This window comes from Dunckerocampus dactyliophorus, chromosome 8, assembly GCF_027744805.1.
Source record: "Dunckerocampus dactyliophorus isolate RoL2022-P2 chromosome 8, RoL_Ddac_1.1, whole genome shotgun sequence".
NCBI classification, from domain to species: Eukaryota; Metazoa; Chordata; class Actinopteri; order Syngnathiformes; family Syngnathidae; genus Dunckerocampus; species Dunckerocampus dactyliophorus.
In genome coordinates, this window is record NC_072826.1 from 16,543,513 (window position 1) to 16,561,018 (window position 17,506).

The window sequence follows — 17,506 nt, forward strand, 5'->3', positions numbered from 1 at the left end:
CAAGATGCCCATGAAGACGGAGCTGTGGAGAATCTCAGAAGAATCATTCCAGGAGTGCATGAAGGCATGGCATATAAGTCTAGGAAAGTAGGGGGATGACTTCGAAGGTGAAAACTTGTAGTTTGGATTTGAAATATATCTTTTGTGACACCAGGCCTGGAACTTTTCTGACACACTCGTATAAGTATTCATCATAACTCTGCACTTGTTAAACGTAACATTAAGGAGTGGGAAAGGACACTAATAAAACTGTCCTGATATTCAAAAAATCAATTAACCACACAATAAATAAAAATGAATGTTGCATGTGTGTTTGATTTGCTCCTCTCGCTCTACCAAACAGGCTGGATGAAAAGCAAGTTCAGTCTGTGCATCTGTCAACACCTGGGAGCTTTGGTTCTATAGCAGAATGAACAGAGTGAGTGAACCCACCTGTCAGTCATTCAGTCTCTTTGTCCAAGCGGGGGGGGGGGGGGGGGCTAGTGGGTGCACACAGAGTGCTGCAAGTGAACGTCGTGAGGAGTAACAGGCAAGCTAACGCACCAGTGGCAGTGCAGTTACTTTCCGAAGTCTGATTTTTAAACTACATGTGGCGACCAGTCCAGGGTGTACCCCGCCTGTCGCCCGTAGTCAGCTGGGATATGCTCCAGCATACCCCCGTAACCCTAAAGAGGAGAAGCGGTATATAAATGGATGGATGGATGTGTTCGAGTAAGAGACAATTGGACTGCATTATCCCAACACAAACTCAATAGAATATTGACTGCAATTTCCAATTCACTGTTGCTGAAACAAGACATTTTGACATCACTCTGAAGGCTGCTTTCCACGACTTCTCTCTCATTTTAGACCAAACCGAAAATGAATCAATCAATCAAATAGACAGACCAGGATGTTAATGGCAGCTCCAATCTTCACTGGCAGAAAGAGGATAACAACACAGTGCATAGCAACTCTTATTTTGTCACCCACCAGAGTGAGAAATAGCTGCGAGAAGTTCAGTCAGTGAACACAGCATGTCATATGTCACTGTGCGAATGTGGCTAGTCTGTGCAAACTCTTGACAGGCCCAGAAATCCCCCGGGAAGGTGAACCCTGACCTTTCTTGGTCAATGGTGGTGTTTTTGTCATGTAAAGTGTACGGGAATTCATGCAGCTCTCACACATACACAAGCTGATACGAACGCACAATAAACTCAGAGGCACGCGCTGGCATACGCAAACAGATATGACATCACGGTGTTCACTGTTCACACGCAAACACACACATCGTCAACTAGCGCCCAATCAAGCAATCCCTGTCATTAACAAAGTAAGCTTGTGCCTGGAGAAGAGTTCAAGCACGAAAGACCAAGTGTTACGTAATGCAGGCATGGAATTCTAAAGGCTCGGCTTTGGCTTCTCACAAGTGGGAGTGTTGGCTTTAAATAGCTACAATTATAACGAGCGCCACTTCACACTGGGTTTGCCCCATTCGGGAGAGGGAGGAAGTGGGGGGGTGATAGGGTTAATGCGCAGCAAGCCGAACAGAACGGGTCAATTGCTAAATAACTCCATAACGATGTATTTGAGTGATTCCAAATTGCATCGTTTTAAATACATGCTGTAATTACCAGGCACAGATATAAATGTTATGTTATTATCACATTTCATAGGTAACATTAGCATATTTTACACAATAGGTCCCACAGTAGAGCAGAATCTAGTCTTTGCTTTTTACATAGAACCCTGCAAAGTTTGGGTGTGCTTTCACACAACCAGACAGAATCCCTAAATCTGACAGACAAGGAATAAGGACACCCCATACACGACTGTATATATTTGTTTGTGTAAGCCAGAGGTATCCAAGCTTTTCCCACAGAGGGAAATAAAACAAATCAAAGGATGTCAGGGACCATGTTGGTATTTTTAATTTTGTAAACAGGCCAAAACCAATCCAACAGAGATATGCTAAGAAGTTATACTGTGTATGTTTTTTTGAACAGCCTGCAGCTTTGTGTTATGTGTAAGGGTATAATTATTAGTAATATTAGTATTAACATTTCAACTTTTTCTTGTTACCTTGTTATCTTGTTTTTCCAGTTTGAAATTGATTTTTTTTTTTAGTTTTCTTGTTCAATAGTATTTTTAGAATGTGCCACAGGGCGATAAAAAATTAGCTGGAGGCAGCAAACGGCCTTACGGGCAGTACCTCGGGTGTGAGCTATCTCGTCTACTCCTGAACAACTGCACGTAAAAAGGATAAAAATTTTGTCAAAAATATGCACCCCTGTTGTGTTCCCTGTGCTACTAGAACAGTCTATGTGCGTGAGCAATGTGATTGTGACTGGGTTTCACATTACGCACGGGTCTTATTCCAGCACAGCTGATAACAGAGGAGGAGAACACAATGGTGTTGCTTCAACAGAGAAACAGGTGGATACAAGTGTTCCAATGTCTGGCAGAAATAACAACACCACATCTGTCATCATCATAAAGTTCACCAACAAAAAAAGGTGGCATTGCTGAAGCAGAGAAGCAAACTGAAAAATACGAGCATCTACATCAGGGGTGTCCACACTGCAGCCCAGAGTGATTGTTTATTGGCCCTTGGCACTTTCATTGGCACATTTTGAGTGACGTCTCCGCGTAGAAATAAAATTGCACACATAAAAATGAGAAAAATCGAGCGAAAGGCATAATGTAACAAGTACCGTACAAGCTAAAATGTTTATACTAATAATAACACAAAGCTTTGTTTTGAAATATACATAAAGTTTGTTATCCTTTTTACAAAATAAAAAAGTACAGAAAGAGTACTCAAAGTACTCAAGGAACTGGATAAATACTGAAGATGACATCATCTCAACTACTAGGAATTTAAAGACACAACTCACAGACTTGATGCAGCTGGAAGTCAACTAAAATAGTCAATTCATTCACACAACTCTTTCACAATAAAACAGATGATGACAAATTCAACAATATTAGGAAACACATTTAATCTATTGATTATCACCAATAAGCTATTGCTCAATTTACAGTATATACAGAAATTACATGTTTGAAATCTCACATCATCCTGGCTCTGATGGTGCCTTGAAAAATCCTGGCTTTTAAACCACTATGGTGAAAGGAGTACTATCTCGTCCACTAATAAAAGCAAGGGATGCTGTGTAGCCTTTTCCAAGTCTCTGTACCACTACCACGATTGAGAAGCTGTTTTTAAGGCCAAATGACTACATGAGGTTATGTGTTGTAAGTGGCCACCCCAACAGAAAAACAGCAAATAAACACAACATGAAAGGATTTATGTCTGTTTGACTCCCCCGAGACAGAATTCTGGCCGCATTTGCAGATGTGTCTTTACTGTGTATTTCATGTACTGTACTTCTGTCCGGTTCTCGTGTAGATATTAAACTTTGGCTCAAATACAAAAGGCACTTAGAGCGACGGCGATAAATCCAGGACTTCATCATGCCTGACAAAGTCGGGAATGTAAAGATTAAAAGGGCAGACGGGACCAAGGCAATTTAAATCTGAAGTTTGTGAAAATGCGCGTATCATTATGAGGCAAAATGTGTAATACATGACAGCTTCAATTACATAAGCGAAGGACCACGGAAAATTATAGACTTTACCTTAAATGAGTAAATACAGTCAGTGTGACAACGTGGCGAGATGGAGAAATGTGGCACCGTGCTGCAGGGTCAGCAGGTGTCCGCGACCTCTATCTCAGAGTTTCCCCTACCATTATACTAGAATCGTCAAGTTCATTTCATTTTCTAGGTAGCGCCAGAGAACAACAGTCGTTTGGGATACACTTGTTATCCAACAGGTCTATGTCTTTATTTGAGCGAGCTTGCCCCAGGTTTTATAGTAGACAGAATAAGAGTAAATAAGTCATTTGAGACATAAATAAGACTCCTGCTTGTTTGTGTTGCTATCAGACGTGTCACAAGATTTTATGTCAAGAGATATTGTGAGATCAAAAGATGATAATTAATAAGATTTTTTGTGCAGAAAAAACTGTCTCGTGGGCTAGGACTAGAACAATAATGAAGAAATTAAAAAATACAATAAATGAAAGTAAACTTGATCATTTTGCCGGCCTCAATATATTGCCATGTGAATGCGGCTTTGTTTTCCTCGTCTCTCGCCTCCAAACAGGCAGGAAGAGAGTTCAGTCTGTGCATTGGTTTCAGAACCTTGGCGCGTTTGTTTTTTGTCAGTCATACAGTCGCTTTGCCTTGGTGGGTGGAAGCTGGTAGCATACATACAGAGTGCAGAAGAATGCAAGGAGCAATGCAAGGTAACGTAGTAGAAATCAAAATAGTAGATTGTAATATATTGTCAGAGATGTTTTTTAGTTCTTTATTGTACTTCTCTTAAAAGTATTAAAAGTAATGTTAAAATCTTGTGTATCATCTCATCTCGTGAACTGAGCATCTCGTGCCTTCAATGTGTTCCCTAGGGCAGCTGAGTGTGTGTATGTGTATGTGTGCATGAGTGTGTGTCAGGTGTTGGGGAGGGAGATGTGTGAGGGGTGCAGGAAGTGACGTCTGGGGTTCAGAGTCAAGTCTTGTCTTGGTGTGGGTTACAGCCGTGTTTTTATTAGGGATTTGTATCAGACTGAGCAAAGCATTTAATTGGAGGACAAGCGGCATAGAAAACGGATGGATGGATGGATGGATGGATGGATGGATGGATGGATGGATGGATGGATGGATGGATGGCACTGCAGTGCTGCCTTTGTCCACCAGAGGGAGCCAGAGGAACCTAGAGGGAGGCTGAAATCATTGCAGCTCCCCGGCAGGCACCAATGAATGCCTTGACTGGACGCAATGCCTTATGGGAAAATGTTAAAATAATTGTTTTTTTTATCTTAAACTCATATTTGTACATGTATTGTATATTTCCTAGATACATTTTGAGTGTTAAGTGTGATGAGTTCAGCGTTCTTTGTAACATGACACCGTGAGTCAGACTGTCATATTGACTAACAGCCTCCTCGGATTTCCAGTGGATTGACAAGCTCATCATGAGTGCACTTATAGCTCATGACTGGCTCCTCCTGCCAAAGAAAGACCTACCGTTTCCTCACTGACTCGCAAGAGGCACAGTATTTAAACAATTAAATGGTAATGGTAAATAGTCTTTCGCTTGTATAGCGCTTTTTCACCTCCAAGGCTCTCAAAGCGCTTTGAGCACATTTACCTACTGATGACGCAGCATCAGGAGCAATTGGGGGTTCAGTATCTTGCCCAAGGATACTTCGACATGATGGAGGATCGAATCCGCAAACTTTTTAGGTTAGGAGACGACCTCTCTACCACCTGAGCAATGCCGCCCCCAATTAGTAGTAGTTCTGAAGTAAAGGAGATGTTATGAGATTAGAACTTAGCCATAAATTAGCCGAACTACTGTATAAGCTGCAAGGCTCAAAGTTTAAGAATAAAGTAGCGGCTTATACACCGGAAATTATGGTATTTTTTCTATACTGTTAGCCACTGGAAGAAAGATATGCACGTGTATGAAAGACATACAACAAAATAACTGCAGCAGCTCTGATAGATAAGAGTGTAAAATATCATATGAAAACAGAAGAAGCAAAATAAAAACATGTAGGTTGAAAAATCTTTTATTATCTCCCATTCTCCTTATGTCACTGGCCATGCAACAAGTAAATGTTTAAGCAATGTTTAGTTACGGTTGGGTTATGTCGCCAACAGCCTATGTTGATGTCAGTCAGCCAGTCAGAGGAGCGTCGAAGTAAGTACAACTTCCAAGGAGCATCATTCTATGACTCTCTAACTTGTCCATGTGTTTGCATAGGTCAAAATACCCCCTTACACACACACTACTTAGCCCTATATACACCCCACATTGTTTTTGACGGGCAAGATCTCGCAGGAACACTGTGTGATGCTGAAATCTTGTGTGCTGCTCGGCCCCACTCATCAAGCTGAGAATAAAGGAAACCAGGAAAGAACACCTCATCAAACATGTTTATTAAATGCCACCACTTCCAGAGCAACAGCAGGTGGTGCGGGATTGTTGCTTTGACACCACGCCAGTCACCTCCGACGGTGCCTCAGCTTGCAAGTCTATTCAGGTGGACGCCTTTGTCCCTGCAATAACTATGAAGTGTCTGAGGTGGTTGTCTTTGCGACTGTTCGATAAGCAACGGCTTCTGAAGGCGGCAGCATCAAATTATGCAAGCCTTTCTTGCAGGAACCAGGGCAAGGGATTGTGTCTGTTTCTTTTTATTTGTTTCCAAATTGGGTGCTGCTTTATTTGAAATGGTTGCGGGTACAGTATGCCTCATTCTCACGGCTTTGTCTCTGGCTGGCGATAAGCCTTGAGAGAGAGCGAGTCAAAGAGCCGGGGTGGGAGAGCGGATGGGAAATTGGGGTCTAAAATAAGGGACCGGAGTGTCAGAGAGAACGTTAGCCTGTGAGAGACAGTGAGAGAGAGGCAGAGAGAAAGTGATACTGAGGGAGAAGAAGAGACCTCGTTCGCTGAGGCTGTTGTGTCTTCAATGTGGCGATGGAGCCACTGCAATGCACCAAAACCAAGGGGAGTGAAGCTGGAAGAGTGAGGGGGTGGGTAGTGAGACGGGAAGGAACTAGACGAGAGACTGGGTAAAATACAGAGGAAGGGTAATGGCAAAAAAACTGACATTATGGAGAAAGATTTCATTTAAGGAGCCAGGGTGTGATGGCGTGCGGGAGGGAGGCGCTATGAAGCTGTCCTCTATCTGCTTTCACTTACTCTGGCTGGCATTCGGGGATGGGAGAGAGGAGGGAGAAGAGTCGGGATCTCAATCTTTACCTTGTTATTTACGGGAGACAGTCTTCATCCCCCTGCCTCAGTCTCTTTCGCATTCTTAACAAAGCAAGCCCACGATCCATCTAGCGAGCCCGTGAGGCTGGCAAAAAGTGATGTAGTTAAAACATTGTTGTGCTACTTATGACGAAGAGGTGCATAGATGTCGTGAAGATCGATAGAGAGCCGTCATGTCTGCAGTTTACTGGTCCGACAGCGAGCACACGGCAGTAGAATAAATGACTGCGGGACAGAAAGAGGCTGTTTGGAGGGCCTCCTTCAAAATGCTCATTGTCACCGCGGCTCTGTGAGGCGCTCTGCTTTTGGCAGCGAGATAAAGGAAAAGGTCACACAGATCGGAGAAAGAAAGGTGAGACAGCTGAGAGGGAGACAAAGGCAAGAAGATAAATAGCTTGTCATGGCTCAATAGAGGCTTGGAACATCTGTCCTGCTCGCTCCCAAAGAGGCCGTTTCCCAAAAAGGTTAAAAGGCCAAAATGATGAACTTGTAAGAGAGGAGTCCGAATGAGTGCTGCAATCAAGTTGTCCATCAAGGCATGTGGTGGAATTCTGTGCAGACCAAGGAAAGACCTAATTGGATTCAACTGGTTTTACACTGCGGTCACGTGAAAAGATTAGGACACTCAAACACTGTACATATACTCAACAACTTTTGTTTTCGCTCCCATTTTTCATGAGCTAAACTCAAAAATCTAAAACCTTTTCTATGTACACAAAAGGCCTAAATCTATCATATATTGTTCACAAATCTGTCTAAATCTGTGTTAGCGAGCATCCATAATTCATGATTCAGATTCTATCAACCTCACAGGTGTGGCATATCAAGATGCTGAGGAGACAGCATGATTATTGCACAGGTGTGCCTCAGGTTGGCCACAATAAAAGGCCACTCCAAAATGTGCCGTTTAACTGTGTTGGGGATGGTCCGGGGGGTCCAAAAACCAGTCAGTATCTGGTTTGATCACCATTTGCCTCAAATACTGTATATGCTGATCCAGAGCATCCAAAACAAGGTCTATGCCGCTATCTTCAAAATGCCATGAATAAAATGCACCTGTCTTTGTTGTCCATAGAGTATACATCTGCTCATAGCATAACCGCACTGCCACCATGGGCCACTTCATTCACAACACAGGTGCATTTTACTGTATTGATGGCATTTTGGATGCACAGATGTACTGTGACGAGAGCCTGAGGCCCATTGTTGTGTTTTTTTATTTATCCACAAGCATCACCTCATGTTGCAGCATGATAATGCACAGCCCCATGTTGCAAGAATCTGTAGACAATCCCTGGAAGCTAAAAACATACCAGTACTTTCATGGTCAGCATACTCACCCGTTATGTCACCCATTGTGCATGTTTGAGATGCTCTGGATCGGCTTTTGATTTTTTGTGGGGGTGTGTGCATTTGTGTGTGATGGTTCCAGACGTCTGTTGTCCATGTAAGTAGCTCTGCTGACCTGTAAAGGATGCGCTGTGGTCAGGGTTGCCAGGTGTGGTAGGAAATGTCCTACCTCTCCCTGCTTGACGTAACACCACCCCTCCACCCCGCACCTCCCGTTCCCTGCAAGCCTCTGCTTCATCCCATGTTAGTGTCACGGTGGTCTTGCCCAGCAGCCTGCCTCAACGTGAGGAGTATTTTGTCACTTCCTATCAATTGGGCCTGAACACACACACACACTACACACACTGCACACAAACATACATGAACAAATACGTGCACACACCAATACCCACACAACCCCCTATAACACCCCCACCCCCACCCGCCATCACCACATTTGCACACAGTTACGTAACACCATGAGGATTTCTGGGAGATTTACTCCCCCTCTTCTCCTGCAACCCTTTCCCATTATTCTGCTCTCTATCACACACACACACACACGCGCAGACACACTCACAAAGAACACACACTGTTTGGTCAGCCATATGCTTAGCACGCACCTTCCATCACACACACTCACACACACAATACAGACTGTTGTGTAATTTACTGGTCTTCTGATCCCTCTCTCACATGAGTTTTTTTAACCACATGATTCTGACAGCAGTAGCCAGCGGTCACAAATGAGCTAAAGGAACACAAGCGCCTCCTAGTGCCTGTTTGCAACATTGCACATGTCTGCTCAATTTTCAGAGCACTTAAATAGATGTGCCAAGATATTCTACGCGGGAAAGAACATAAAGTACTTGTCCAAAAACGTCTCATCTCACACAGTTATTATTGCTTTTACAACTAATGTTGAGCTGTTCAGGCACGAGCACAGACAGAGCCCTAGTGGTGCTCAAGCACCACATGCCCTGCATGAGAAAAGTCCCCTTCTTTAAAGTAATCCCTCATTTATCACGGTTAATTGGTTCCAGTGATAAGTGAATTTTCACAAAGTAGGATTCAATATAAATAAACATGTGATTGACAGGTGTGTTTTGTTGCTCAGGTGTGTCCTATTGCATTGCTTATTCAATCCATAATATCACTTAATGTCAATGCTGAGTTTCAGATTGGGTAGGATAGGTTTTGCCTGTGCATACTGCATTTAGAGGTGAAAACAACATGAAAACCAGAGAGCTTTCTGTGGGTGAAAACCAGGCAATCGTGAATCTGAGAGAAGATGGAAAATCAATCAGAACCATTTCATAAACATTGGGGATTGCCACTACCAACATTTGGAATGTCCTGGAGAAGAAAGAAACCACTGGTGCATGAGATAACAGATGTGGAACAGGTAGAACAAGGAAAACATCAGAAGTTGACACTAAACAATTGTTGGTGACATCAACAACAACGGAAATGAAGGTATCACTATATATTGTTCAGACAACACTTCATGAACAAAAGTACAATGGCTGCACCGGAGGATGCAAAGCACTCAGCCTAAACAATTCCGAGACAAAGGTTTTATGATTTGATGGATTTTTGAAGCTCAAACTATTGCTTGTTTTTCACCTATAGCGAGCTCCCTGGTTTTCATGTTGTTTTCACCTCTAAATGCAGTTGACACAGCCAAAAGCTATCCAACCCAAGCTGCAACTGAATATAGACATTCGGTGCTATTTATTGATTGAATAAGTGATGTAATAAGACACACCTGGGAAAGAAAACACACCTGTCACAGTCACATGTTCCAATACTTTTTGCTCACATGAAATACCTGGAAATAAAAGCTGAAATGTAGCTCTCTGCTCTCATGTTCATCTTGTTATGTCAAACCCCATTTTTTTCAGTGAACAGCAAAAATAAAATAATTGACCTCACTGTTGAAGGGCACTGTACATGACAGTGTGGTGAAGTATACTGTGGTATATTATTGTATATATTATGTGTATATATATTGTATATGTATGTATTATTGTGTATTGTGTTGTCAGCTTTATAGAGATTCTGTAAGTCACTCTTGATTATTATGCACAGATTTATCTCTTTTACAAAATAAAATAATAATAAATAAAACATTTAACAACAATTATTTTATGAATAATTTTCACCATGGGTGCCCTTTTTTCTGGCTTGAGCACCAATCCCCCCGCCCCCCAAAAATGTTTGTGCACGTGCCTGTTGAGCAGTGGCTTGCCATCGCCTTTTAAAACGCTTAGTCGGGCTCCCCCTGTCGTCTAAACCATGCCACTGTACCTCTTTTCATGTACTTTTTTTACACTTGCAGAATCTAATAATGAAATACAATTAAGTTTCAGTTGTGTTGTTTGTTATTGTAGAACTGCACTGCATCATATTGAGAGCCTTTTAGCATGTAAAAGCTAATCAATGCTGCTTCTGATTGCACTGATTGCAATTCCAGAGACTTAATGGAATTGCAATAGCCTATAGGGCAAGGTAGTCACAAATGGACGAAAAAATAAATGCTTCTGACTATCCGACAATCATAACATATAATAAAAAAGGCATACAGTATTCGCCTGTGAACGTTTTCATTTAGCCAGGTCATTATACCGTATATATGTCATTATATTCTCAGGGCATTAAAACCATTTAAATTGGATTATTCAAGTTGTCTTAGAAGACGTTTCACCTATCTTCATCAGAATTCATGGTCAATGACTAGGTGGGACAACCACTATAGTCAGACTACTGTAGATAGGACAGCTCTAGTCTGAAAAATTGGTGCAAGATCCAATGTATTTATCCTCCGAAACAAAGTGAAACCATTCCTGTCTTCTAAGACAACTTGAACAGTCCAGTTGCAATCGCTTCAATGCTCTAAGCATACAGTATACCAATCCCATACAATAGGCAGCTTGTTTGTCAATATAGAGGCAGTTAGTTAGAGCAAATGCTCCAATTAAAGCCTCTATGTAATTAACCGCACAGTCTCCTATAGTTTCGGGCAAATAACTGCCTGGGTCTCCAATTAGTGCTGGGTCAAAAAACATTAACAGCTATAGCTGATAAGGTAACCCTCCTGAAATAATTTGTTAACGCCACAAGATGGCAGTAGCTACATTTGCAGCGCATCCAACACCTTTATCTACCTCTGCATGTGCTTTAAAATATCTATCGCGCTACTCAACTGTTGGTGTAAAAGTCATGCGAGTTACACTTGCGGTGCTGTTGTTTACAATGAACTCATCAGTGGTATTAATGTTGGCTGAACAGATTGCTCCTTCCCGCGATTACATGACCATGTGGTCAAAGAGGGCTATATTTTCCCTTCCGCTTTCTCATGCACGCCAACTCTTTATTAATGTTAAAATGAAGTTGTTATATTCAATGAGTTTTACAGTTCAGATAAGCAAACATAGTGGCTACAATTACAGCATTTACGGTATACAATTGAATCAGTGCTCTGTATTACATATAATGACCGATCAATGAATGAATATTAAGAGCACAGCTTAAGAAGTCGGTGACCAAATTTACTGTATGTTGTGTAAATTATGCTCTTTTTAGCTCCCCAAAAACAAACACAACCTCAATAAATGCATGTTTAAACACGTCTAATGGCTTGACACTTTTTCAGGTGCCAGATAAAATCCTCGTAATTCCATCACCAGCAGGGCATCCAGCCCATTTTGGACTCCAGCAAAAGATCTATTCGACACCACTTCAAGGTCAAAGGGATGTGGGGTGTTTGGCAGCTAGATGACACTTTTTGCTCACATCTCTGTCTGGATCAATGGAAACAGCATCACATCAGCAAGTCCTGTGCTAAAACGCTGGAATGTCACCATTCACGTACCGAATGTGGCTGGTTCTAGCTGGTTGGTTTTAGACACTCTAAATAAATTAATTATCATTGATTTAGCTAGAATAAAACCTTGTTTCAATATGTCACACAAGCAATAAGGCGTTAATTCATCGTGCTACTCAGGTGTCTTTTTGCAAAACCATTTGGAGATGTGATGCTGTGTTGCCATAGCAACCTGCAAAGTTGATGTATGAGGTTATGGGCATATTTTGGGTAAAAAAAATGAAGAGAGGGCAAGTCCTTCAATAAATTCCTCCCTCATCCCTCAAGAGCAGCGTGCGGAGAGGGAGAGATTTGTTCCTACAGGGACCCCCACGGCCATCGTTCTAGCCAGAGCCATGATGGATGGATGAATAGGCACACTGGGAGCATTTATCATTTTGGGGTGGGAAAAGGTGCTGAAGAGCCATACTACCGTGATTTTAATTCACAATCGCATTGGAGCGCATGAAGGGAGATTGTTCACTTTTAAGACTTCTTGTAGAGAAAATTAAGCCTGTGATTAAAGCAGCAATTAATTCAGCTTCCATTCTTTACCTCGCTAGCTGAATCTGTACCGTAGTGATCATTGAGGGGGGTCACGTCAAGATAAAAGACGGTATATAATAGATCATATTATGTTCAGTTTTCGATGAAAACTGTGTGTCGGTTTTCGCACACTGTCTCGGTTACCGTATAGCCAAAAAGTACGCCCAACAAACTAGTGGAGTGCCAAAACAAAACAAAGCATCCATGCGTTGGTAAAGAATGGATGTTGGTTCTTTTAGAGTTGGGACACTATCGACACAATCCAGCCAGGAAATAATAAATCATCTTGATTATGTGTGTGTGGGTATCTGACTCCTGCCTTCTACCTTTCATGCGCTGCGCAATGCGCTGATGAGGCAGTCAAGCACACTGCATATTTTTGAGTAGAAGAGGAATCTGTGCTTTTTGTATTCAGGTGTAAGTGCCAGAACTTTAATAAAGAAGGTGAGAAACACTACTGAATTGAAGAAATAATTCGCAGCAAAGTACGAAGGTAGCAGTGGTGATTGCTCATTCACTACAAATTTAAATTTGATAAAACAACTGGTCAAATATGCTTGTTAAACTTAAATGTGTAGACTTAAAACTGCATTAAAAGGACACTAGAATGTGCTTAATTTTGTGAGTATGTTGAGCATTACTCTGCTGTTGAGTAAGTTTGTTCTCTGACGCGTTCTCTCTTCCCTGTGCAGCAGCATGGATGCTATGGTAAATCTCCATTGAAGCTCACGGTTTCAGTTTACGGAAGCTGTCAGAGAGACAGCAAGACCCTGACTGCATAAACCAGCAAAAAACGTCACTTTCAGGAAAGCCGAGCTTCACTGTGGGTCTATGGAGCAGGGCGGGGCGGTCCTTGATTTTGACAGACAGCAGAGAGAAACCAGAGGCGTGAGCTGAGTTTTTTTCTTTTCTCCCATGTGAAGCAGTCACGCAGACTAAAGAGGGTACAGCGGTCAGAACAGATGTGAAGTCGCTTCCGGAGTAAATTATTTCTGAAACCTACAGCTAGTTTCCCACTTTCTACATATATGGTAAGTAAACAACATGATCCCAGCATTATTGAGTTTTGTTCGTTTTGTGGGAGGAGTAGCTTGCTAGTCATACCAGACACAATGGCAGCAGACAGCGTTGCTAAAATCATATTAAATGTATGTCAGACTCCAATGAGCTTACCCTGTTTCAAAGATCAGCAGCCAGTGTGTTTTGCGATGCAGCCAAGTACACTTTCTGTGAACGCACACCATTTTGTCTGTTCCGTTTGTATTTACTTTGTCGACCAATTGTCAATGAGTGTTGACTGCCGGGACGAAGGCTCTGCATCTACACGTGTAGTTTTTTTTCCCCATGGGAAAAATGGATCGGTGGTTATGTTTTCGGCAGGGAAGTTTGTTGCGTTACTTTGTTGTTACCACCACTGGCTCATCCGTGTTGATGGGCTCACCATGCTCATTTGGTTTGAAGCCAAAACATTCCCACACCAGGGCTGTGGCATTTGGCTTTGCAAGCACCCTTGTCCCTCCTAATTTCTACTACATTATCTTGCATTGCTCCTCACGAGGCAACACTCTTCTGCCGTGTGTATGCTAGCGGCCCCACCTCCCCTCACAGAGGCAGAGACTGCATGACTGACAGGAAGGTTCACGTCGTTCAAGCTGTTGTTTAATGGAGCAAAAGGGCCTAGGGACTGAAAACAAAAACAGAGTGAACCCTCTTCCTGCCTGTTTGGAGGCGAGAGAAGAGGGGAACAGACACGTATGCACATGGCAATATACAGTCATCCCTCAACTATGACGGTTAAGTGGTTCCAGACATGACCGCGATAAGTGAATTTATGCAAAGTGGAATTCCATATTAATAAATGGAACATTTTCGGAGTACAGTTTCGTAGCACAGAAAACCTGTTTATGACTTTCTAAAGAAGAAGGATAAAGAAGCAGAAAACCTACCACTTCCACACAGAATGGGAGGAGAACTTCTTTTCACTATCATGTCGGACATGCCATGGCTGACTACATGCTGTGTGATGGTAATCTAATGTCCTGTCTCAGTAATGCAACACTACTGATGCCTCGTGGCCAGAATACTACATATATCTTTGTCGTGCAATATTTGACTAATAATACGCCGTAGTCAACCATGATCATTTTTTAATTAATACATTTTTCAAAAAACATGATACAGCGAGGGAGCAATAATCAAACTGCGATATTTCGAGGGCCGACTGTATCGAAGCTGGCCAAATTACCAAATACATTTATGGTAGGATAAGTTATTAAGTTTATAAATTACGTTTATTTTGGCGAGACTTGTTTTTTCTGAAATCTCGTCATGTTTTAATCTCGTGTGGTCTGGGACTCACATCCCAGATACACCTATCTCTGCTTCATCGCGTATCATCAGAATTCATGATTAGTACACAAATAATTGTCTTTGTACACTTTTATGACAATTACAGATGTCACAAATGAGACTTAAAACATTGCTTGTGTGGTTAGTATAGGCCTGTTTAAAGGCTGCAGCACATAAGCAATAAGATAATAAAAGGAAGTGCAAAGTTAGAGCTGGGCTTACTGGAAATCTGGCTCCCCGACGTCTGACTGCCCAGCCAATTAATCTGAAATGTCATTCTTTTAAAAACCTCCTTCTGTAAGAGCATTGATTTACTCGCACAGAGAGGTACATTTGCACTTAACTGCATGTGACTAGTACATCATTTTCTTCATTTGCTTCGAATGGGGGATTCTGATTGTTCTGCACCACTGCATCCAAGTTTATGATGTGGATTTTACGTATCTGGTACAAGCAAATCAAGACATGAAGAGGAGGAAAATGAAGAGAAGCTTCATACCAGAAGGCAACAGTATAACCTTCAAATACTCAGGTTTCTGGTGTACTGATGCTGCATGTTTGCTTATGTCAGCCACCATTCAAACCCCCCGGGCTGCACTTTGGATACCTCTGTTCTACATAAATGCAAAATAGTCACAACAATGACAATTACTGTTACATCAATTAATCAAACGTGAGCATAAAGTGGCCGGTGAGTGTGTGCACCATTAAAATCAAGAATGTGCTCAAATTAAAACAAATATGCAAATATTTTAGGCATATACTGTATACTGCCACTACAAAATATTGATCCTTTTGTTTGTCAGATATGCAAGAAATGCACCAATGCGGTGAAGAAGAAAAACATTTTGCATATATGAAATATCACAGCTTTTTGTCCATTGTGGCCATTTCACATTCAAGTCACACATCTGCTAGCATGTAGCATGTAGCAAATGATAAATGAAATAAAGCATGTGTTGATGCGCGTATGGAAGAGGAGGGGTGGTCTCCTACCTTTCAGCTCCACCACGGTTGATGTTGATGTTGATGCTGATGTTGCTGCTTCTGCTTCTTGAGATGGGGCTGTGCCACTCTCCACCTCCACCGCGCTGCTCGGAGGCTCGTCGCCCTCGAAGAGCTCATTCACCTCCCCCTGGATGTCCGCGGGGAGCCGGTCGCTGTCGCTCTTGGAGACGGTGAACCTCTGGCTCATGGCTGATACGGGAGGCAGCCACCGAATACCGAACTCCTCTATGTCGGGTTATCGTGGTGGTGAGGGGGGCCGTGTGTGTGTGAAGGTCCGGGTCAGGTGAGAAGATGCAGAGTGGACCTAGTCATCAACCGGTGTCCGCGATGGCGAGCATCCGGGTCCTAACGCCGAAGAACAACATAAAAAAACAATGTTCTTTATCGGAGGAGACGCTAGCTAATATATTTGAAACTCAAGCCATGTGATTGTATTGTGATGTTATAATATTGCGACGTTTATGTGGGGCTGCTTTTAATGATTTGAACCCTGAACGTCTGGAAGGAAACGTTGCTAGGCAACCACATAGCCTGGAAACATACTGTTATAGAAGCTAAAGACGGACACACTGCACTTTCTAACCAAATGCTATGTGAGGAATGATTTTACTATGTACAAAAATACATTGTATCACACTGACTGATAATATTTTGCACCCTAAATTTTCAAAAATCAAAATATGAAAAACAGCTCTCAGTGTGTTGCAGTGCACTTCCAATATGTAAAAATATGGTTTAAAATATACTTTACTGTGTCTATAATGCAATTAAAATATTAAAAACAGTTATCGGTGTAGCGGGGTGCACTTCCAAAATGTAAAAATACTGTTAATATTTATATATTATATTACTCTAGATATAATCAAAATACTAACAGATCTCAGTGCAAGGGTAGGGGAACCTATGGCTCGGGAGCCAGATGTGGTTCTTTTGATGACTGCATCTGGCTGTCAAACATTTCTGAACACAGTAAAATGTATTTATTTTAATGTATTTTTTTCACTGACATTTTGAATATTACATAAATCACAGTGTTTAAAATAACATTAGAAATATAAAACTGTCACACTTTGGTGTTTTCTGGACCCCAGATGCTGAGGCAAGAAGCATGTGAGGTGAAGCACAGTCTTTATAGTTCCACGGGTTAAACATAAGGCGATGGAGAAAAAGAACAGCACTATTAATAAGTAAATACAAAAAAACTGGCAGAGGCAGGTACTTACTGGGCGCACCAAAAATGAGCAAAAGGCAAATGTTTTAGCAGAAGAGACACAGCACATGGGTATGTGGAGGACTTGGGTTAATAATCCAGCGTCTCACAGATGGCAGCATTTAGCATAAGTAGATGGGAGATGATCAGAGTCAGGTGCGACCAGTAGCGCCGCCTCCAGCCGGGAGCAGGGGATCTGGGGAGAAAAAAAAACAAACAAGGAGAAGGCAGGGAAACAAAACAAAGAAGGGTGTACATAACAGTACCCACCACCCCCTATTAACGGGCGCGGCCTACCTGGCTTCTCTGGGAAACGCTTGTGAAAGTTCGTTAAGAGACTAGGATCTAAAATGAGGGAATGAGAGACCCAGGAG

The 17,506-nt window shown here is 42.1% G+C and overlaps 1 protein-coding gene across 2 annotated transcripts in view; it reads right to left on the minus strand.

Moving 5' to 3' along the window:
- slc12a5a (solute carrier family 12 member 5a) overlaps positions 1–16,234 on the minus strand; it is a 170,602-nt gene extending 154,368 nt beyond the window's left edge. Inside the window, exon 1 of one of the 2 annotated variants that reach the window (XM_054783728.1) lies at positions 15,911–16,234. In XM_054783728.1, coding sequence (XP_054639703.1) covers positions 15,911–16,109 — 199 coding nt within the window. In that variant the 5' untranslated portion in view covers positions 16,110–16,234. The remainder of the gene's footprint in view (positions 1–15,910) is intronic. The other variant, XM_054783730.1, reaches the window with a different exon arrangement.
- Positions 16,235–17,506: the final 1,272 nt, after the last annotated feature.